The sequence below is a fragment of the Apis cerana genome, linkage group LG11 (genome assembly GCF_029169275.1).
Source record: "Apis cerana isolate GH-2021 linkage group LG11, AcerK_1.0, whole genome shotgun sequence".
Classification (NCBI taxonomy): domain Eukaryota; kingdom Metazoa; phylum Arthropoda; class Insecta; order Hymenoptera; family Apidae; genus Apis; species Apis cerana.
The window spans coordinates 184,945-209,211 of NC_083862.1; the positions used below are offsets into that span (position 1 = coordinate 184,945).

Below are 24,267 nucleotides of genomic sequence, written 5' to 3' on the forward strand. Positions count from 1 at the left end.
TCGATCGCGTCTGGAAGAGGTCTGGTTAATGAAACACGAAATAATTAGACCAGCGGCAAGTTGCGCGTGGATCGATCCGCGTAATTCCGCCTGCTCTCGTTCGTTTCCTTCGTCCGCCGGTTCCCCTTAAACCGATTAAGATGGTTCCGTTGAACGCGTAACGATAACGCCCTGGGGGGGAATGATCGCGGAGATAATTAAAAAAGTAACGAGTAAGTCGAAACCTGGGCCGCCGCGAAGCGAGAGTAACGCCAATCGATGCCGATCGATCGATAGACTCCGCTCTCTCGCCTTATTTCTCGCGCCGCTGCGCTCCTTCTTTCCATTCCAACCCCATTTTCGCCAATTTCTATTTCCCGATTATTTACTCACTTGGCTTATTTCCTTCCTCTCGTTTCGATCGTGCCTTCATCGATCGTTTCAAACATTTTCTCATCCCCGTGTACACGGATCAACGCGGATCCTTTTTTACCTACGCACCCTCGTGTGTCACGAGCACTTAACTCGCTCCGTCTCGAACGAGATTAATCTTGCCGGAGGGAAGGGTCGAAGGGAGGGGTGGCTCCTTCCGCCCACGTCCAATCACGTCCCGCTTTTTCCTCGGAACAAGCCGCTTCCTGAATTCCAAACGCTGACCCCGTCCTCTCTGTGCGCTCTATAAATGGAACGATTTCTCGAAAATGTTGGAGAAACGGGGAAAAGATGGTAGGTATCGCTACCGTGCGAATTCGTATCGCTGAATCCACGGGATCGAATGAAAGAGATACGGATCGTTCGTAATTCGAACAAAGTTTTCTTCCAGCCGCGTATTTCGTCCCAAAACTGCCGCCCAAAAATGCGAAAAACGAAAACTCGTAGTTTTCACGCTCTATCCATCAATAGTTCGTGTCGTTTCGGATTAATAGATGGATGCGCGCGAAATGTTTTCCCAAAGTTCGAAATTAGAACTGGAATGGCTTTCGATTAAATTATACAATTCCATAAATATCTCCGCGCGAGTGATCGCAAGGTTGGACCATCCAGTTCGAGGTAATGCGGCTGGTGGAGGGTCTGCGGGCAACAATAAGGCGCGAACATCTGCGATCCCCATTGATCGGAAAGTTTGCGAGGCAAGTTTCGCGATTTTCCAAGGACGGAGTGTCGTTTCCTCTCGAAAAGTTGCGAGTTCCTCGTTAGAAAGTTTACCATCCAGGAGGAGAAAGCAAGAATTTCTCCCCGATCTCGAGATCCATCCGAAACAGCGACTCGATCTTTGCGATAATTTTTCCAATCGAATATATTTGTTCGAGTCGTTGGCTTCGAATAATTCTCGTCTCGTTGAAAGAAGCACAGGTTGAAACAGATCATGTATTGTACATACACGGATAGATACATTACATACACATATACGTACAGAAAGATATATACAATCGCGGAATCGTCAATTTCTCGTTCGTACGATCGTCTCGCGAGCGTGAAACACTCGTCGCCGAGTTAACGATCGAACAGCAAGGAGAGAAGGCGCGAGATCCGTCGAGGACGATCAAATGAGTCTGTCGTTGTGGAGGTGGTGGTCGGACGTGGTGCTGCCATTTTGCGCCGTTTCGGGTTCCCTCCTCGCCACGCCGAGAAGAGGACCGCTCTTGTTCTTCCTCCGAGGGGGCGTCGGGACGAGGTCCGAAAAATCCTCCTCCGGGCTTTTGTTCGACCTGTTGGGTTTCTTTGGCGGAATATCGGTGGGAAAGGCCTCCGTTTCCTCGGCGGAGACGAGGACGCTGTCCAGATTCGCCGAGGGTCCGGCTTCCGATCGACGAGACTCCGCGATCGACTCCTCCCACGAGCAGAACGAGACCTTTCGTCCCGCCACCTTCCTCTCGCCCTCCGCGGCGAGTTGCCTCCTTGCAGCCTCCCCGTTTCGATCGTTGTTGCTCAACTCCTCGATCACGGGCTCCAGTATCTTTGGGACCTGCTCCTGCGGCTCCTCCTTCTCCAACATGTCGGACAAAGCGGCCTCCAGCTCGGTGAGGCTGGGCGTCATGGAGCTCACGTTGCTCTCCTCCGCTGCCTCCTCCTTGAGGATCTTGAACAGGGTGGAGTGATCCGGGTCGAGGGCGGTCGAGGGTTTGATCCTGGGCTCGGGGCTGGGCGGCGGCGTGCCGCTCGTTTCCCAGTCGTCCAGACGCTTCTTCATATTGTTGCGCGCGTCTTTGGCGAGTTTCTCGTCGAAGAAGTCGTCCGGCTCCTGTTGCTCGAGCATCTCGCGCGGCAACGACTCCTCGGAGATGGTTCTGATCAGAGCGGTGCTGGAGGTCAACTCCGTCGGCTCGGGGTCCGCCCGGTGCGACGCGCTCCTCGATTGGCCGAATCGATCGGATTCCAGTCTCCCTTCTTCGCTCGTCGACCCGCCGATCGTATCTGGCAAATGGAGAGAAACGCGGTTTAACCGGTCACGTAGGGGAACAGTTGTTGGATCACCTCTGCGATTTCGGGGGATCTTTTCGGGGGGGGAGCGTTCGTCAAACGCGGCGAAACTTTGCGCTTCCAATTTGTAATTGGCTTTCGCCCTATCTTTGAAATTTACCGGCTCGCTTTTTAATCGCTGTCCTATCAGGTCTTTTCGATTCGTTAAGGAAGGGATAAGCAGCTAGACTTTGCGTGAGAAGAGAAAAGAAAAGGAGCAAATATGGAAAACGCACGGGAAAGTGGAGGAGAGAAAGGATTATCGACGCGTCGAATCGAGCCGACTGCTGTGTTTTTTTGTTTTTTTTTTCGAAGCGCGTACCGACGAAAACATGTTCGTTTCCGTCTCTATTTACCTAAAACGGAACGATGTTTCGCCTCGTCCAAGAAAAACGGCTCTTTGAACCGCGACGACTCGCCGATAATTTTGCAACAGTTTGTCGTGCTGGGTGGATCGTAGTATCTCGCGTGAGATCTAGAAAAGAGAAGGAAAGACAATTATTATTTCTCTATCTTTTGACTTGTGTTTTTCTAATCATAACCGAAAATTGGAATACGTGGAGTAGAACAGATAATTGGCTTTTACAATCGACGCAAAGCGTCATGATAAATTGCGTAAACTCGAGCACGGGGGACGATATAATAACGGAACAACCGGCACGACGGTCGGAGTGGATAGAAACGTAATAAGTTTCGCAAAGTGGCGAGAGAAGATTATACAATGGTCAGGATGCTAAGACCACGGAATATGGACTTACAACGGTTGGCATCTGGGCACCTCGATTAAACCCACTTAATCCCCGGAACAAGGACCATAGATAATCTCTCTACCGACCTATTTGGATCGACTTGGGCGAGTTCCGGTTGGTCGGCTACTGGCGGGGACGCCGTTTTTCCAAACGCTTCGGGCTTCTCCAAGTAGACGGGAGATTCGGAAACATGCCCGTTCATCGAAGGGGGGGATCTCCTTCCGTCTTCTCGACCGATCGAGAAATCGACCGCGTCCTCCTTCTCCGCGTCCTCGTCCCAACTCTTATCCTGAAAATCCCTTCTCTTACTCGTCTCTTACTCATCTCTCTTTTCGAATTTGGGGTGGGGAGAGTATTGGATTCAATTCGAACGGGTTACCTGAATTTCCGAGTATCCGATGTCGCTCAATTCCCAATGTTCTTCCCCTCTCCTCGAGTCGTACTTGACGTACTCGTATTCTTTCACCATTCCGTTCGCTCTGCTCAACTTCTCTATAACCTGATACGGCGATAGGTTGTCGCTCCTCGGGACGTAATCCTCCAATCGCACGCTCGTTTTCTGGGCGAAATTAGAACAGATTGTTGTTAGCGTAGTTGTTAGATTTGGCGTTTTCGAGGAACGATCCGGAGGGAAGAGATCGGTAGGAAAATGGTTGCGTACCTCGGAAAATGGGGAGAGGAAGGATTCGGGCGGAAGCGACACGGTGCTACTCCTGACGGGTCTCCTCGGATGGGACTCGAATTCGTCCTGTTGGAGCTCCGTTTCCCTCGATCGATGTCTCCTCGTATCCAACTCGTCGTAATTCGGCAGGCTGACGGTGCTCAAGTGCTTGTACCTCGCGTTGCCGCTCCATCTCTCCTCCTTCCTCGACCGATCCTCCGCGCGCTTCTCCCCTTGTCTCCATTTTCTCTTCTCCTCGCGCTTCGGAGTGGAGGAATCTCTGCTCGTGCGACCGTTGGCGAATCTTTCGTACTGCTGCTGCGCAACGCCGCTCTCGTAACACCTTCTCCCGGAAACCACGTCGCTCGAGATCACTCTTCCGGTTCCGTTCACCTGCAATCCCAAAATGCTCGGTGTAGGGATCGAAAGAGATTTTCAAATCTTTCCAAAGGATGGAGTAACGAGACCGTTTGCCGGATCGCGGTGAATCGACAACGTATACTCGCCTTGTGTTCGTAAATCTCCTTCGTCCTTTTACCCCCTTCCTCGTACGACCTCGTCTTCTCTTCCGCCTCCTGCTCGTCCCCGCTGCTTTTCGGCGACCTCACCGACGAGTATAACGGTTCGTTCCCTGTCTCCGCCCGGTCCAGCCCGTTGGACGAGTTCTCCGCGCTCACCTCGTCCGGTTTAGGCGGCAAAGGCCTGCCCTTGTTCCGCTTTCGACGCCTCGGCGGTGGAATCGGTGTCGCGTCCTTTAGATTCGAGCCTGAACCGCGGTGCAATTTTGCAAGAATTAGCAATCGTCAATTATTTGACATATTTAACGAAAGCCAAGTTTCCAACCATGCCGGCATAATTTCTAGCCCGCTCTCTCTCTCTTTCTCTGCTCTATTTAAAACGGGAAAGAGGTATTTGGAAAACGCAAGCGGAGAAATGCAAGCGCGTTGCTACACGAGTTATACCATGTTTATCGGCCGGCATGTCGGAACGAGCGTGTTCTCGTTAAGGATACAGGTTGCAATACGAGGTAACGATAAATTGCGAGCTTACAGCTGGACGTTGGGGTGGTGGCCGGATAGAGGTTCGTGTCGACGGTTAAATTGGTGAGCACCGAGGCCGCCCTCGGTGTGCTCGGAACTTCGAGGTTCACGTCGACCCAGTCGCTCGGATGAAAGGGCCTGTCCACGGAATCTATGCTCCTCCCTCTGGTCAGCACTTCCCTTGGCGGCGAACCAGCGTACCCTATTTCGGAGCTGCAAATATATTCGTGTGTAACTCGTAATGCGTATACCGTCTTCGTCGGTCCTATTATCGCAATTTCTGCGTTTCGAAAATTTCCAGCCGAATTATGCTTGGGCGTCGTTGCAACGCGCCTCTGTTATATACGCTCACTCGCAAATGCATGCCGCGTTTCTTCGCGTCCCCCGAGCTATAACTCTTCCGGGAGACGTCGCTGGAATTTCGCCCCGTTCTCCTCCCCCTTTCACTCGCCAAACTTTCTTTTAACTCCTTCGAAAGAGGACGAAAATTCCATCGATTAACGTTCTTCTTCCACCCCTACTCTTCCATCCTGTTTCGAGTTCTTTATATTCGAATATTTCATCTTCCGTCACGATCGTTGTCCCTATTTTCATTTGTACCTCGTGCGAGAACGAAGGATATAATTGTATAATGACGCGACCGCTCGGTTCTATTTCAATTTTTCGCCCCAACCCTGTTTTCCGCGGCGATGAAACGCCATTACAACGATATTCGAATCGGGGGAAGCGCGGAAAGATTAACAACTCGTTCTCTCGAGTGAAACGCGCATTATTCCGCGAGCGATCGATATCGGATTTTCCATCGGTTGCCTGTTTCCCGCCATTATTAATGCACTTGACGGGGGACAATCGTAAAACCATTATAACGTGTACCGTTATCGGATGCTTTCGACGCCGCGTTTCGTTTGGATTTTTGGAACGGGCCGACACCGATTTTTCGAGTTACGGCCGTCGTTTAATTCTCGCGTTTTCGCGTTTTTTTTTTCTTTCTTTCTTTAATAATCGATCGAAGCTCGTAAAACTTTGCTCCCTCGAATTTCTCTCAATCTAGTCGCTCGGGAGTTGAAAGGATCGACGGAATCTGGTTCCAATGGTTCGATAGCGAGTCTGGATTAGAGCGGCGGATTAATAAGCGGTTCGAAGAAAGGAAGAATCCATCTGATTCGCGATGCGCATCCGCCGCTACTGTCGCTTCGTACGGATACTTTGACGGTTGTGCGACCCGATCCGGTGAATTGGACGAGGACAATGGAGGAATGATGCATCGGTGATCCGAACACGCCGCTGCATAAATTAGGTTCCGTACGAACCCGGCTTAACGGAGTGCATAAATAAAGTAGATGTACGTGTCGTTGGCTGTTGTATTCGCTCACCGATCGACCGAAATAAATCGTGCACGTTGAGTCGAATGGAAATCGACGTTCCAATTATTTTGGGAAAAATAGTGCGCGGATTTATCGAATTTTGTTTTCGTTCCTCTTTTTAATCTGGATCGTTTTTTTGTTTTTTTTGTTTTTTTTTATATGTAAAAATGCGAGATAAAAATTAGTAGGACGTCGTTTTTCGTTCTCGATCCCCTAACAAAAATACGTGTAACGTATAATCTTATTCATCTATTCGACCCAGAACAAACCGTCGATTTTTATCTACATTTTTTACAATTCGTACGAATCTCGATTCCGACTCGATTTGAAAAAATAGAAACACGGTTGTCACGAATACCTGTAATAAAGAAAAATAATAGGAGAAGCGAAAAAACGAGAGAAAAAATGAGGAGAGATTTGATAACGTCCCTTAATCAGGTTACAGGTTGGAAAGGAGAGACGTAAAAATTTCGAAATGGATGATCTGACGCGAACCCGTCCAAATCGGGGCAGAATCCTCCTGTTTTCGGACACACCTGCGACACGAGGCCCGTTCCATTGACCTTAAAAAGGTATCGCGATGGAAGGTGGCGTGGGTGGAAAAAGCAACCTAAACGCGACCCACGCCTCGAATCGTGTCCCCATGAAACTCCGTATATGGGGACAAAAAGTATAGTCGCGCGATCCTGATCTCTCTCTCGTCATTTTTGCAACCTTTGTCCCTCGTTGGACGATTGGCAACGCGGAAGAATCGGCGCCAGAATTAAGAGCTCGTATACCGATACGATATCTGGAATCTTGGAAAATTGTTTGGATTCTCGAAATTTGCGGAGAGAGGGAAATTTAGTGGAACGGAAATGGAGACAGAAACTCGGATCAATCCGAGCGGGGATTCCTCGACTCGAAGGACATTTCCGCGAATATTTCCGTGCGCGTAATCGGACTAGACGTGGAGCCAGCTCGATTCGTTCCACTTTAAAACGGAGAATCCGCGAAACCGGGGAGTGGAAAGAAAACAAGGGAAAAAAGGAGTAGGGGGGGAGGGAAAATAGGATAAAACGAGCAAAGCGAGGAGGAGAGAAATAACACCGGCACGCTCGAATCGCGACGTAACCAACGAAACGGGGATTTAAAATCCCGCGAGCGATTTGCGAGCTTGTCCGCCGCGATTTTCTCCGTGTAAAACGGAGAAGCACGCGGTTCGCTCGCGCTGTGGGAAAAAGAAGAAAGAAAGGGAGAAGGAAAAAAAGGAACAACCGTCCTCGTTGTTGGCTTTACCCCCTTGAACGTGTAAATTGTTTTCCAAGAGGGAAACTCGACCGCTGGAAAAACGGCGGCCGCTTGAGAATCTTTCGGGGAATGAAATTCCTTTTTTGTCCTTTCTTTTCTCTTTTCTCTTTTCTTTAATTGCCAAATATCACGACGCGATGATAATCCTCGTTCGGTTATGTCTCGTAAGATTACGAGCTCGTAGTAGTCCATAGATACACCGTTGGGTCTCGATTAATCTCGGTTTAATCGAGTAAGACAAATAGCCCGGATAATCGGCCTAGGGGAAATTACGAGTACGAGTGTTTTGTACACGGAATAAGCTGTTTACGCGACGAAAGATGGATTCCACCGTGTTGCACCGTGATTGTACGTACGTATTTTGTTTTCTTTGTAACAGTTTCGCGTTTAAAGGCAAAGAGAGAAAAGCACCGTGCGTATAAATCGTTATCTTCTCGACTTTTCTTTCTTTCTTTCTCCCTTCCTTTCCTTTTTCGAATCGACTCGTTACCTCTTCTTTTGGAGGTAGATAACGATAGTCTCGATTCGAGAGGAATGGTAAATCGGTCGGTATCCGAACGAGTTGGACGGGAGTAACATCGACGAGAATTATTTAAACGAAAAATATTTGGACGAGCGAGAACATTGGTCCGCGATTGTTTTTCGCTTTTGTATCGGAAAACACATATATACGATCCGCGTATATGACGAAGTTAGAAAAGTTGTCGCGTAAAATTTGTCCAAGAAACGATTCCATTTTCTAACCTTTACATTCGATTATAGAATAACATCGAATCTATCTTTTCAAACCGCGCCTAATACCGTATTTTTTTTAATCGAGTCTAGATCCAACACATCTCGAACGAACTCGGGTTAATTTCAAGAGAAAATATTGACGGCAAATATCGAAGTTATCGGTATATATGACGTATACACAAACGAACGTGAAACGCTCGCATCGCACGAGGCCGATCTTTTTCGAGGAAAATTATTGCGAATCGAGAAAAGGTGCAGTCGAAAAGAAGAATCGAATGAAGATGGAGAATTCCGTTGCGGTAAAAATTATTTTAAATAAATCGTAATGAGTTTTTGAGAGAGTAAAGTTGCGAGTTCTAAAGGACGAGGAAGCCGCGAGCCCCGTCTCGAGGCCACGAAATTAGTTACGCTCACGAATTATCGTGGAGGGTGATCGATAAGAGGGAAACCGTGCCTAATTACCCGAGACGCGTGTTTCGAACGTAATTTCTCTGCGTTGTACCGCGAGCGCGACGGTAATTTAAGACGTAACGCGGCTAATTGGTCAATATTTGATGTTTCCCGAGGAAATTGGAGTAACGGCGGCTAATTCGAGTCGAGGGGAAGCGTAAATACCCAACAAACCGCGCCATCGCGATTAGATTTATTACTTTCGGCCGAGCGAGCGAAAGTCGAAAAGGAATGGAACGGATAAACGACGATCCGAAATAAAAGGACGGAATTAATGGAGAAGGAAGCTATTCGGGCTTCTTATTATCTCGACTCGTACGTCGTCCGCGACGTTATTAACAGCTGGTGCGATTCTAGGTCCGTGGAGCGGCGGGCAACCTTCCAACGTGGTGCCGCCTCTTAAAAACGGACACTTAAATCCTGCAACGTGCCACCGATAAAACCCCGTTTAATTGCACGCGCATTCGTTTATTATAACCGCTCAACTCACCTCGTCACTCTTTGCGTCCCACCTCCCAACACCGATCCCTCTTCCTTCAAACTGGGGTAGATCTGAAACACACGAAACACATGAAACGTACGTAGACATCTCGAGGAATTTTCTTCCGTGTCGTTGCGTTTAAAATATTCCCCCGCTTACACCAGCTCCTTCTCTTTGCCCTTTCCCCGTTGCACGCCATTGCAACGGATCCATACACGCCTCTTATCCCCTCTTATCCCCTTTCTAGACGAATCATTAACGGACGGTCGATCTGGATATCTAGAGTCGATCGAGTTAATTCGCCGTGTTTCGCTCGTCCCCTTCTAATTTCTCCGTGCGATTGTAGAATTGGATCATCTTGGAGTATCCTCGTTCAATATCATTTTTCCGACAGGATTATTAGATTTCTCGAATAATTCATGCCGGAGGAGATACACGCGGAACGACTCGGATCGTTAACCTTATTCGGTTAATAGAGAGAGAGAGAGGAAGGGAGGGAAGGGATAACGAAATATAATATTATATAATGTTTTGAGGAGGGAAGGGAAAGGGAGAGAGAGACGGGACGAAATTTAAAATTGAAATGATCCGTGTCCGTCAATGCCACCTGTAAGTCGAATTTAATTTGGCCCCCGAGGCGGAACAAGCGTCGCTCGGAGATTTAATTTTTCCACGTTTGTTGGGGAGGGGGGCGCACGCGTGAAGGAATCAATTTTTGCGGGACAATGGCCGGAATTATATTCATACCGCGGCGTATTCCCCGCCGGGCTGAATATTTCAAAGTCTCGCGCCATCGGCAATAACCGTATCTTTCACGCAACGTCGACGCTGAACTATCGAGCTGCTTTCCGTTTTTATGGGCCGCGATCGACTCTTTACGATCAACTTGCCCCGCGCAAAATCGAACCGAATTACATTCGTGGAACGAAGAGGGGAAAGGAAGGAATCGCTGTTATTAACACTCTACCCAATCGAATTTATACTCGATTCGACTCCATCTCTAATTTCCCTCTCCTCCCTCTTCCACCGTAAAAATATATTATAAATATTTCCGATGTTGTTTATCGCCGAGCAAAATCGCAAGGAAGGAGGAGGAAAAATCCAAAGTACTTTTTCGTCCGTGAGAATATATATATATATATATATATATATACACACTCTGCCGAGCGTGTCTCCTGGATTGCCTTCTCCGAGCCGTTGGAAACCGGAAGGCTCGTCTCGCAGCCGTGTGCACCGGATGACGAGATGGAACGAAGTTGCGTTCGATCGCTCCTCGGTCGAGGCGATTGTGCAATCGCTGCGGCACACGCAACCCGTGTCTAACTCGATTCTCTTTCGTGTGCTGTCGAATCGACGTTTAAAAATATTTCTCCCAACGATTCCACTTTAAAAGAAAGGCTCGCGTCGAAAGTGGAAGGGAGGAAAAATATTTTTTCACGCGTAATTGCCGTCATTTATGCGAATCCTCCAGGAATTTCTACACGTGTCGTTTCACGGTTTACATTGCAAATTCGTCTCGGAGAAGTTGTCTCGGCCCGACACGTTCGGCCCGGTGCAAAAGTTGTTTCCGCTGATTAAATTACCGCGTCAGTTGTCTCCAGGATCGGGCGCGTTTGTTTCGTTCCGCTTCCGCGGAGAGATCGCCCGATGTAGTCGATGCAATTACGAAAAGAGAAATAAAAAATAAATGAACGAAATGCAAAGTAAATTCGAATTTCCAGCGAATGCGTGCGTTCCATCTCTATTTCTTGGAAATCGTAGCAGTACGGAAATCTAAACGAATTATCGGTAAAATGTTGCAAAATGCAACATCTTCGTCGTAAATTAAATCGCCAGTTTAATTAAATGTATATATTAATTAAATCGGTGTGTAATTCCAATTTGATGCGAATTGATAATTTTACGCGTATCGTTATAATTTTTAATCAATGGCCGCTAATTGACTGCCGGGTGAAACAACTCGGAAGAGGATTTCGAGTAATTTTTGTTTCTTTTTTTCTAACGGAAATAGAAGAAACGTAACAAGGCTGATCGCGGTCGTGTAATAAAAGGATACGATCAGATTCGGGAGGATCGATGGGAAAGGATTATTTCTCGGAGACGCGGCGTCGTCACGGACAATGTCGTACCTGGAATTCCATCCAGACGAGCGATATTCCACGTTTCACGCTTTGGTTACCGCCCCGGTTATACGTGTTTCCAGTGGGAACCGGCGGCGATCCTCGAAGGCTCGGGGAACTGCTACTGCTTGCACGACGCTTGTTCAAAAGCGATAAGTCGTTCGCCCGTAAAACTTTATTATTTATAGAGAACCGTGAAGAAATTGTAAAACAGCTATCTTGGGATCGGGACAGTCGTAAAATCGTTGAGAGCTATCGAACGATTGTCCTATTCTTTGATCTTAACTTCGATATTTTTAGCGTTTCGACCGAATAATTATTCCTCGATTAACGCGCGAAGAGAAATTGATTTTTTTTTCTTTTTCTATCATCGCTCGTTGCCACGAATAAATTCGGTGTACCGAATTTCAAACAATAAGATAAGTTTCCTCGAGTAGAAACGATGCATCGTGAATCGTGTCTCGAATTTATCTCGTTTCCTTCGCTGAGCCATAGCTTTCGAAGTCACGTGCTTGCTTGCTTGCTTGCTTACTTGCTTGCTTACTTACTTACTTGCTTGCTTACTTACTTACTTGCTTCCTTACTTACTTACTTACTTACTTACTTACTTACTTACTTACTTACTTACTTGTCGCAAATAGAGAACGTAAGTAACATTGCGACGTGTTGTCGCAGGTTGAAAAGCAATTTTATTATTAAGCCAACACGAGAATACTATTACCGTCCCGCCTATATAAACCTTGCTTTACGTAATCTTTCCTCGACGAAAGAATCGACTTACCTATCGACCCGAATTTAACTCGATTTAACGCTCGATAAAAGTCGATATCTAACGATTTAGAGGGGGATATTTTTAAAGATTCGCGATGATTTCGCGAAAAATGAAATCGCGTAACAATTTCCTCCGATTTATTTTTGCCGCGTAAAAACGTATCGAGGGACGATTGGAGGAAAGTCTTTTCAAAGGCGTGCGCTCCAAAGAGAAAATAGAATCAACGTTGCGATTTTTGCCTCCTTGCGTCCCGTTCAATTACTTTTTCGTATATTTCATACACGCGATGCGCATCGATACGATCTCGCTATTAAGCGCATAAACTTGTCGTTGAGCCAGTCTAACACAATCGTAAGTTACGACCGTATCGGATCCAAGTTATCGTCGAACCGAGTATCGACTGCGGTAGCAAGAAAATTGTTTCGAAGAAATATACAAATGTTCGTTGCATAAATATAAGTCGAGGATAGCTTCGCATCGCTCGCATTCTTCAAAATTTAAAGAATCGAGTTCGATCAACTGTGCAACATCCGTCACTTTGTACAGATTTGTGCCAGTAAGAGTGCGTAATCGAGTAAATATGAATTTCTTCCGAAATTTCCGCTCCGTTCGAACCGCATCAAAAGATGATGTTGCAACGTAATGTATATATTTTTTCTTTTTCTTATTTCTAGAAAAGATCGGTAAATCGGTAACGAAACTCGAGTGTCTGTTCGCGAGCATTGCGTGCTAGATAAAGAAACGGACGACACGAGTGGGAAGTTCCTTTAGAAAAGAAGGAAGGGAGATGGTGGGAAATTGGAGGTTGATCGAAAATCGAATTTCGGGATTTATCATGCGCGTACGTTATTATTATAAAGTTGTCGGAATCATTCGTTATGGACATGAAAATGCGCGTAAATCGTACGCTCTCGCGATTACGAAATATCGTATACGATGTTTGAATGCGTCTAGATCGCGTCTAGTATCTCGCTTTGAAAGAAAATACTTTCAATACCGCTTCGATATACTCGATCATCGATATACTCGATGAGAAGTTGAAAAACGGTTGGGGTAAGTACACATACGGTCGCATTTATAGTCCAATCTGCATCGAAAAGAAATTCGAGAAATGGAATCTTTCTTCTCTTGGAAAATTTTTCCTCGATTTTAATAATCAAAGAGTAAGACGATTTGACAGGCACGATTATATTACATTGGAAACGTTACCAATATTGCTGGTATAATTCCATCGGTGACCAGAGGTGGAACGTTAAGCAATGATATTTACGATCCCAATTAACACCGCGTTATCGATGTTCTACTAATGAGCTGAACGAGGTCGAATCTCGATAGATCTGTCGAGCGCAACGAGGGCGCGATCCTCGTCGATATTATATCCCAACTGTACACGAGTAACGATGACGTCACCGAGTGATCGCGACAAATCGAATCTATTCAACTTTTAATTATCGATCAAAGTCTGACCGTGTTTCTCGCTCTTTGTGGGTGAATAGGTTGTTGGTGAAAAGGTAAGTTCGATAAGAATCATCATGGACGATATAAATGTGAACCGTTTAACGGATACATAGACACGGAAGGAGAATATTTCTCGCACTATTACAATTTATTAATCTCGTCGATCGATCTAGGAACGGAATACACGGATAAATTTTCTTGGCGTTATACACGAGAGGAATGTTACATCGAGCGAACGATTTAATGAATACAAATCATCGGATCGTTCATTAACGATTGCTAATTACGTTGAAAGACTTTGAATAACTCGGTTACGTCAACCGTAAGTAATTACGGTTAACTAGCTAGATCGTGGTAAATTAATCTCCCTTTCCTCGTTCATCTTTCCATTTTTATCGCATCGTGCGAGATGTGGAAAGAAAAATTTCGATTCGTATTCGTCCCCTCCCGTAAATTCTTCCAATTTACATCTCAAAGAAGGATTCGTGAACGGAATACTCGAAACAAGAGGTTGGAAAGGACGGGTCGCGAATAACAAAATTCGAAAATCATTTCGATAAGGGATGAAACGAATTTGTAATAATAATCTCGATAAAATGGCAAAAACCGGGAAAGAGAGCCCGATCCGAATGAATCGGAGCTCTCTATTCTCTCTCGAGAGAGAGAGAGAGAATGGATGGAGAAGCTGTTTGGAAAGATTGGAAAATGAGGCGAGGTTGGAAAAGTGGAACGCGAGGTCCTCGACCGAATATTCCGTTCCTTCTTTAAACGGAACTTGCTCGCGCAAAGTTGAATCGGCGACGTTTCGAAACGTGATGCTTCGTTTGGACACGATAACGCGATCGACCGGCGATATCGTACGTGTACGTAACGCGAAGAATTAAACGCGTGAACATTATTATTCAATTCCATTCGAGTCGTGCTACTCGTTTTTCAACGATCGTTAAGACACGATTGTTAATTTTTCGAAAGGTGGATTTTAAACGCTTGGAACGTTGAAAGTAAGAGCCGAAAGGAATGTTGCGGGAATTATCGGAAAGATGAGAAAGATCGGGGAATTTTTTCAATGTCGAATCGAAAGTTTTGTCGTTGAAGGACGTAATCCAACGGAGGGAGAAACGGTCAGCGAACGTTACGATTTTAATCTTCTTACCGAGCACGTAATTAACATTTAACGCGATTTAATATTTTTCCACTGCTGTGTGCAACATCTGTGAGCAGCAGCGTTAAGTGCGAATTACATAAGAATGAGTAAGAATGACTGCAATAGGCTTTGGGAAAACAGTCGTTGAAACGATAGTCGCTAAAAATACTCGTTTATCGAATCGATTTGTCGTTAAGACGAGCTATCCGTTAACGATTACGTACGATCACGAAGGAAATTTTTACGTTTCGTAGATGTACGTTTTCGTTTAATTCGCGATTCGATGATCTTTTTTTTTTTTTTTTTTTTTTTTTTTTTTTTACGTACGGTTATACAATAACGTAATTACGCAGTTTGTTTTTTTCATCATCCTACGATCGAAGTTGTTCGAACAAACGTAAATACAATTAACGCGTGAATATAAACGTAAATATAATTATCTACTTATCGTTCTGTTACTTTTTATTTGTGTTAAGCGATATATTTAATGAATTTATACGAATATTTAAAATATCGATTGAGATTGAGGGAAGAAAAGAGGATTTTTAACGCAAAATCGTAACGCGAAAGATGTGTACGAGATATTCGAAAAATATTTTCTTCAAAGATGAAAAGATTAAGAGAAAATGTAAAAATGTAAAATCATCGAGTATCGCGATACTTATCCGAGCGAACCGCGTAATCTCAGTAGAAAGTAATTAGGTGCTCGACTAACAAGTACCTAGTACGCGTTAAATTATCATTTCAAATAAAAAAGGAAAAATTGCACGACATCCAGCGCGAAATCCCCGACCATAAAAAATAATCAAATTCATAACAGCTCGACGTAAAACAGGATTTCGTCCGTTCCTCCGCCGAGAACGTTTGTTAGAGATAATTAATCTCGAAGGTGCACCGCGAGAAGGCGGGAAATTCGTCGGAGCGGGGGAGTGGATGACGCGAGTAGAAACTCGCAAACTTTGCCTGCGAGTCAGAAGGAGAAGAAGAAAAAAAAATTGGCCAATAAACACGCGCCGGCCTCGATTTTTCCTCCTTGATCGTCGGACGTTGCGCAACCGTAAATCCTTGACGCGAGCAGCGTTTTCTCATTTACCACACCGAACTTGCCGTTCTGCATCTAATCGGTCCTGCGCGCAGACAATGAATCATCCACCTACCGATCATCATCGCCTTTGTTATTTCTTCTTTTCTCTTCTTCTTTTCGTCCAGCTCGTGCCAGCTTCGAGAAAATATTGAACTCGTGTTTCGACGGGACGAATCGGATTGTCGGAAATATCATTGATGGTAATCGTGAAATTTTTCTAATTGATTTATAATTGAATCTCTCGCCTGTGAAAAACGATCGTTGGCTTTTTAGGATGGATTTCGAAATTCAAAGTGTCACGTACCGCGAAATATACATGTATATATATATATATATATATATATATTAAACATTCTATTTATATTCACGACTGGTCAAAGTGTTTTATGGTTGCTCGTGAAGATAAAGACAATGGGAGAAAGGATGTTTTGCTAAGAAAATGTAGATAAATTGTGAGTAAAGGTATCCTTTTCTCGTTTACTCGAAGAGAAAGAAACGTGTACGCGCTTTCTATCTTGGATCGAGCGGAAAAAAAAAGAAAAGAGACGACGATAAGAGAAAAGATCGGAAATCGAAGAAATGAATTTTGAGAAAAAATACGAAATCGTTATATTCCTCCTCGTCGAATATGTATACGCACACACACGTATATGTAGAAAATTGGGACGATCGTGGCCCCTTTCGAGGTAAGACCAATGGGTGGAAAAAATATCAGGGAGTACAATAGTAGCACGGTAACGGGAGTTTAACGTTTTGCGAGGGGAAAGTAATTACCAAGTATCGCGACGTGGTAACGTTACACGGGCTTTAAGCGATGAGATAACCTGCCTTTCGCGATTAAAAGGTGCATTGTATTCCTCCTGTTGTTGCATTTTCTTTCGTTCGACGAAAATGAGTTCTTTTTTCTTTTTTTTTTTTTTCCTCGAGCAACAAACTCGTCGAACAATTTCACCGCGAAAATTTCCATTGTTTCTCTTGCTTATCGAATCGAGTAAAAAAATAAATGAAAATACAGGAATAAAGCGAGCAGATTCCGTAGAAAATTATATAAATAAGGGAAAGCGAAGGCTAGGCGAAGGGAAGAAAAATTTTGAAGAGAAGCGAGTACCAAAACTCGGTGACGAGGGGAGTATCGTTACTAATCGCGACACGGTGCGTACGATCGACGAAAAAAGAAATCGCGAACGGAACGCGATTGAATCGGAACGAGTCGCGCGTGAAACAACACCCACTGGACTGTGTAAAACGCGAATTGTGCTTTACGTAATCAACGAGAGTGAGAAAAAGAGTCGCCGTTATTGAAAAAGAAAAAATAACCAAACGATCATCGTTATGCGCGCATCGAAAAAAAAAGAGACGAGCTCTGTAATCCTTAAGGTCGATGATAACCGAAACGGTTATGATTAACGAGATTTGGCTCTCTCTACACATTGTCCTGTGATTGGTTATTTCCATTGATTGAGCGCTTAATTGGCCGTAGAAAACTCGTTCTTGATGGACAGGAAGACGGAGACGTTGCTAGCGTTCGAACGATTCGTTTGGAATTGGAAACGAATCGTACGCGAATCGAAAGCGTTGGACCGATATTTCCGCCGTTATAACGGATACAGTGCGCTTTTGAAAGGAAAAAACGTAGACACGAGATGATAGACTCGGTTGGACGGTAGGAAAACACGGACGGGAAATACGAGCAAGCATCGTACGTAGTTTTTGCGTATGTATTACGGGAGGGAGGGAGGATCACTCGGTTAATTAGCAATTACACACGTATCTGCGTGTCTGGGATTCGAAATTAGAGCGGCGTGGCGCGACGCGGCGTTTCCGAGTCCGATGCACCATGATAAATCCATGTCACGCGTGCACGCGCAACCGTGGCCGACGTGCGCGCGCGATATAATCAGTTATTTAAATTGCCAATACCGTCAAGTATCGACGTAACAAACTAGTTTTCGAGGAACCTCCGTTCCACGTCCGTTACCGGACGATAAAGTGATTAAACGCAATAGGGAGTTGAGAGGTGGATGAAGCGCGATCCATACTTGCTCAAGTTTGACCGTCCAATCAAATTTTCATGCCTCTTTTAAAGTAATATCGGTGTAACTTGCTCCATCTCGTATCGGGAGGGAATCAAATTCGATTTGGACACTTTCGATCGTTGACGAATGAATCGTTTACTCGAAAGATCGCGCGGTTAAAAGAATATTCTACTCGACCAGTGAAACCGCTTCAAAGCGAGCGTCGAAAAAGCGTTTAAAGTTGACGTTCGAAGAGAATTTTTATGAAATCCAAAAGAAATATGTAATTTCAAAGGAATATTGGAATCATCGCTCTCTTTGATAAGCCGTTATCAGAAAATCTTACTCGAAGGAGGAATTATTTTCTATTTATTTTCGGCTTAATTTAAAATATCTCCTGGTATTATCTGTATTAACTTTGCGTTCGGTAAAATATTTCGGAACGAGAAACGCGGAGATAGCGAGAACAACTATATATTTTTCGCGTCACTCGAATTTCCTCTCTTCGTTAATCATTTTCTTTTCGAATTAGCGTATCGTAGAGTCAAACAGTTGTAACAAATTCACGTAGTTAAGAACGTAATTCAACGTAATAACTCGTTAAAATATTTTCCTTGTTTTTTACGTCTCTCGTTCGAGGCTAGGAAAGTAGGTCGCGCATGTTACGATGCGCTCTGTATTCCCGTAGAAACTGATATTTTTCGCTCGATCCTATCTTCCTATTTTCACTTTTTCCTTTTTAACCGCTATCCTATATTTTCAATTAAATCGCTCATCGATACACGATCCGTTTCGTCGTATGAATAAACGCAAGAGAGACGGATAGGAAAGGAATATTTATCGACATACCCGATGCGCGCAACGTACGAAGACTCGATCCAGAGGAGACTTGGAGTCCTGTGCCTTCGAGGTCTTCTCCTTGCACCAAGCTTGTCCCATTTTTCTTTCTGTCCGGCTATTATCTCGACCGTTTCTCCCGCCACGTGGTGGTCTTCTCTTTTTCTCCTTCTCCTCCTCCCTGTTTCTTTCTCTCACCGATAAGGCTGGATAATGTAGGCCATCTTAAGACCCGTTCCTCGTGACCTGCCGCAACCAACGCGCTTGTCTCGCCTCTCTTTTTGCCAGCGCGCGAGTAAGTCGTTGGTCGCTGAAAAATTTCACAAATCGATCATTTTCCGCCCGATTTATTCCCCTTGGATCGATACGGAGAACATGGCCTCCGTTCTAATTTTTCCTCCCTTGTCCTTCTTTTTGACGAACTCTCGAAATTTTGCACGGAAAGAAGAATTGCTTGGAACGCCAATCACTCGAACCAATTACGCGCGTCACGGTTCATCCAAAATCGATCGACCTCAAGGTCACCGCCCCATCCAAGAATCGGCTCACGACTAATCTCTAAGCCTGGAAGCTTAACTCGGACAATACTGATCTATGGTATTCGAGCGGTAATGTATGGATCTGCCCGTGATATCGCGGAGAACACGATTTACCGCTTCGAGAGAACACGTGCGAGGATACGACGCTTTTCGTCTTAATGGATCACACGTATTCTCCTCGAAAGAGAGAGAGAGAGAGAGAAACTTACTTATCGTCGGATCTTGGAACGGAGACTTTAAAAAGACTTTTTCTTACGAAAGAAATCCGCTACGATCTGATCGGTCGCTGGACAACTCGGAGCGCGTCTGGATTCAAATGTAACACACTGCGTGTAACTTTTCTCGAACGAGTGACCTTCCGCGCACAATGATCCGAAGAATGTTAGAACACACCCTTTAACGGTACGGCAAGTCCAGTCTATGTCGACACTGCACGAGTCACCGAAACCGGTGGGAATCCATCTCCGATTCGATGGAATAATCGGGCGAACAAACGTTATTCCTTTCGTTGGATGGATGGATAGGATGATAAAATGAGGAAAGAACGGGCGTGAAATGGCGACTGTTTAAACGATCGACCGGTGTAAATGATCCGTGTCCGTTGGAAAGTGGCGGCAACGACGACGTTACCGCGAACGCTCACTCGGCGAATACGCGAATTCATAATGCCGCTACGCGATTCCCAGTCATTCCCCTCTGCGTTGTAATGGAAAACAGTCCGGCCTCTGCATTCACGTCCATTTAAGCTAATTCTCTTCGCGTTACGATGCTGTATATCTAGATCACGAGGTACTTTGCACGTGTAAACTTCTCGTTAAACCTTGGTTTAAAAAGGGGTTTTTATTCACGGGGAAATGTTGATCGGAATTTCTTATTTCTCGATGAGAAAAATAAGGCGAGCAACGGCCGGTATACGCATAATTGCACGAACGCGGCGTTATCTCTTGAAGTTTTCTACGTTGTTGGAAATTTTACGAGAATCTTATCTAAATGGAAAATTGACGATAAAAAGTGATTATACGATTTCTCTCCGACTCGTTGCTTTCCGCGTAAAGTAACGTAGAAATTCCGCCAACGAGACGATTCGATCCATCCGTTATTAGCGTTACGAAAACTTTCACCGGTCGAGGAATTGAAAAATCCTGGCGCAGGATCGCATTGCTGGATTTCTCGATAGCGATCGGCCATTGAGATTGCGACGCGGGATTGGACGCGCATAATAGGTGTTCGAAATACGAAATTTAGAAAGGAAATGGAAATTTGAGCGAGTGCACACGGGCATCGATTCTGCGTAGCAACGTCCTCGCCATGAATGGACGGACAAATGGGAACGGGCGCGCGCGTGGAACAACACCTACGACAACGCGGCGTGGTCGCGTCATCGCCTGTTCTCGAGAATCGGTGAATAAGCGCGCGATCGTGTGCGGCGTATAATCGTATTATTATATGCGCGACTCTTGTTTCTTGCTTTTTCACACTGTTCTCCGCTCGTTATTTATCAATGTCATCGGATCCTGACGTTTCGTCGGTCATCGTTTAACGCGTCGTTAACGCACGGTGTCGTCTAATAATATACGATTATCGATGCTCTATTAACTCTTTATACGTCGCGTAATTTCAAATTGCCAGCTCGCGAACAGTCGGCTCTTTTAAAACTCGTTTCGCTTATTTTTCCATTATATTATAGCATAGAATCGCATAAGAGAGAAAGTGTGGACGCGCGTACCTCGACATTCGAGTATTCCGTGAAATTGGAAACGTTTAACGTCGTGTTCCAATTTTTCCTCGGAGTGGACGTTATCCGTCGAAGCAACGGACAGCGAATAGAGAGTTGAACGTTGCGTAAAACGTTGCCATCTTGGCTTCAATTCCTCGCGAGGGACAAACTGTCGCGTTATTCCACCAAAATTTTCGATTCAACGCTATCTCGAATCGTAAAGCCCGGAATCGAATTAAAATTCTAATCTTTATTTAACGCGATTCTCTCTAAACGAGAGTATAAGGCATATTTTAGTAGCTAAATTTAAATTTATGCACGTTCCGCAAAATAGGAGTTTACGGCCGGGTATTTAACGTGGAGATAATTTGGAAATATTGCGGGGGAAGTACGCATTGTCGAAATGCGAAAGAGTAAGGTTTAATCAGGGAATATCACGAATTACTCGCGTACGTGGAGAGATCGCGCTCCTCTTTCTTAACCTTTATCGGAAATCACGTTTCGACGTTTATGGTTGTGCAAAAGTCGATAGCCTCTTGTTCCTCGTCTCTTAAACCTCGTAACGCGCGTATATATGTGTATACGTAGCACGAAGCGAAAAGACACGAAGAGAAACGTAAACGTAAATTAAACACACGCGAACGAGGCGAATTATCGGGAAGGTTTCACCGCGGCGATGGTGTGCGCGGCGCGCGTGGGTGCATTTGCGATTACACGAGGATCGCGATAAACGAGAAAGGAGAAAAAAGAAGGGACGCCGTAACTTTCTAACTTGGAACTCGGAATCGTGGATCGAGAGTTTGCACCTGTGCACTCGAGGACAATGGAAAAGAAGGAACCGATCGCGTGGTAACCGAGCGGTATTTTTCATATCTAAGCAACCGGTGTGTTACGCAATAATCGTGACTCGGTAGCGGGACGCGTCGAACCGTGATCTCGTCGTCGTTCCGCGAAAAGGTCGTAAATATTTTATGGAAACTGCTCGGAATACCGAAATGGTCGCTGGGAACGAGGTTACTTGAACTTTGCCGTGTTTGCGATTAACAGCGTCTCCGGAATGAAGAATTATCCTCCGGAAAATGCGAACGTAATTCCAACGAACGAGTGTTTTATATATATATATATACACGTATGAGTTGAAACGTAATTGAACAATTTTGCGAAACTATATTCGATGATGCGTATTACGGAAGAAACTAAAAATAACGCAGTCAAAGTCGAGATCCGAGTCGAACGCAGATACGCGCAATAGACGCGTGTGTAACAGCTTTTAGAATTTGTTGTATCGATTGTTGAAACGCCTTGACGCGCCTAGAGTTTCGACCATTGTAACACGCGTGATATGATACATGGAACGCGGAGAGAGAATTCGAAACGGAATACGAGCCACGCCTTTCTGTAAAAAATATTTTAAACGCCTAAAAAATATAAACAAGGAAGAAAGGAAAAACGAGCGTGATAATGAGTTCCAAAAGTTCGAACGAACGCTTGTAAATTTCGAAATCGTTCGAAAAGGCCTCGACTCGATTCATTCCACGCTATAATCCACGTTAACCGTCACCCAAGAATCGTCCATAAATCGAGTCTTTAATAAACTGAACCCAACAACGTGTCTTTCCACGATCCTAAAAATATAATTCGGTAAATCGTGGAAGGAAAAAGGACTGAAACGTACTCGTATCGTATCCCATAACCATAACCATAAATCATAGGTTGAAAATGTGTTGGAAATGTGTAGCGAGCATACCTTCGATTCGAACATTAGCATAATCCGTGGCGATAAATAGGATAAAATTTGGGAAAACGATCGTTCGTGGAAGAGAGGAAGAAAAGCTCTCCGGGGAACCGGTCGAAGCTCGGTGGAAGGAGGCCGCTGGCTGGCCGCAACGCGAGCCTGTTCCCTCCCTGAATTCAAGTTCACGAAGCGAGAGCAGAGATAAAGTGTCGAACGAACCTGACACCGGGACACTCGGTCAATCCGAACGGAATTCGATCACGGACGAGGTTGGAAAGTTGTTTCCAGAGTTGAGATGGCTCTCGAGCGCACGTACCTCTCTCTCTCTCCGTTTTTCGCGCAGGCGGAGAAGCTGGCAATTTCACTGGGTAAATGCGGAAATTCCTTTGCTCCGACGAAACGACGCTTCGGCTCTCGGTCGATGGCTGGCGTATTGTTGCAAGATATCGGGATGTATCGATCGAATCATGGGATCGGCGAGACGATGGCGATGTTGAGACGCGGGAGAAACGCGCGCGCGCGCGCAGCTGGGTGGCTGGCTGCAGGGCAACTGGTACCGTACTGGTACCAGTCGGTCAGACGTACGGCACCGTGAGTACGCGGACGCGATGCACGATGCCGGACAGGTTGCGTGTATCGTTGGGCGTAGATGGTCAGGTGGTATGCGGCCATAGCGAGCTGCGCCGCGACACTGTGGACCCGGCTTTAAACCTTTCTAACCGCAGCCTCCGCTCTACGCCGCATCGCACGATCGTCGTATCCTCGTCGCCGTTGAAGAAATCGCTCGCTCGCCCACTCGCGTGTCCCCTTCTCCTCCCACGGATGGAAAGGATCGGATGGAAGGGGCTGAATTAATGGTTAGCAGCAGGAATCCGACTCAGGTGTGCCCGAGTTCTTTCCTCTCCTTCTCTTCATCTTCCCCCTCGAGGAGAGACCTTTTGTCACACCCGATGCTCGCTCTTCGAATTTTTATTCTCAAGTATTTTCACCAATTTTTAGCAATGGAATTAATCTCTTTCCTTGAGAGGAGAAATCGATTTTTTAAAGCGCCATTGCGAAAGAGGATGAAAATAATTAATCAAATCGGAAATTACGGTTTACGTTTACGTAAAGAAGAATTAGAATCGAGCAGTGAACGCGTCGTACGCGAAGATAAACAAATGCGTAGAAGAAGGAGAAGCATTTGAGAGACGCACGTTCGCATTAGCTCCTCCTTATCTTCGTAATTATCTTCGTCGTCCTCCCGAAGAAATCTCGCCCGTGATGACGCTTAAGGGCAATTAACGCGACGTTAGTGGCCCCTCTTAAGTGCCGTGGAATCGGTTTCGACTCAGGTATATTCGGTATAGGGTCTGCTAATCGCGCCGACGACCCATCCGAAAAGGTAGGTGCGTCGTTGGTCGAGAAAATGTGGAATCCCTCGGTCGGTCGGTCGGACGGCATTTTCCATCCACCGTTTCGGCTGCTTTTCCGCCTATAAATAGCCACACCCCGCTCGAGAACCCAACCAGTTCGTCACCTGGACCGAGTCGACGAGTTTGTCGAAATCCCTGACTCTTGGAATAAAAAAAGTCTTGCTGTTCGAGAACTCGTGGTTGGAATCGTCCTCCTCGCAAGATGAAGGTTCTCTCGTCGTT

General features: G+C 45.5%; 1 protein-coding gene across 1 annotated transcript; it reads right to left on the reverse strand.

Annotated features, from left to right (window-relative positions):
- Positions 1 to 1,327: 1,327 nt before the first annotated feature.
- LOC107996048 (uncharacterized) lies at positions 1,328 to 18,790 on the reverse strand. Its single transcript, XM_062081110.1, has 9 exons — positions 18,652 to 18,790; positions 9,219 to 9,280; positions 4,900 to 5,102; positions 4,356 to 4,615; positions 3,850 to 4,242; positions 3,568 to 3,747; positions 3,275 to 3,477; positions 2,796 to 2,914; positions 1,328 to 2,394 (listed from the first exon to the last, which is right to left on the reverse strand). The coding sequence occupies exons 1-9, from the start codon at positions 18,739 to 18,741 to the stop codon at positions 1,523 to 1,525; spliced, it is 2,382 nt and encodes a 793-aa protein (XP_061937094.1). The 5' UTR covers positions 18,742 to 18,790; the 3' UTR covers positions 1,328 to 1,522.
- Positions 18,791 to 24,267: the final 5,477 nt, after the last annotated feature.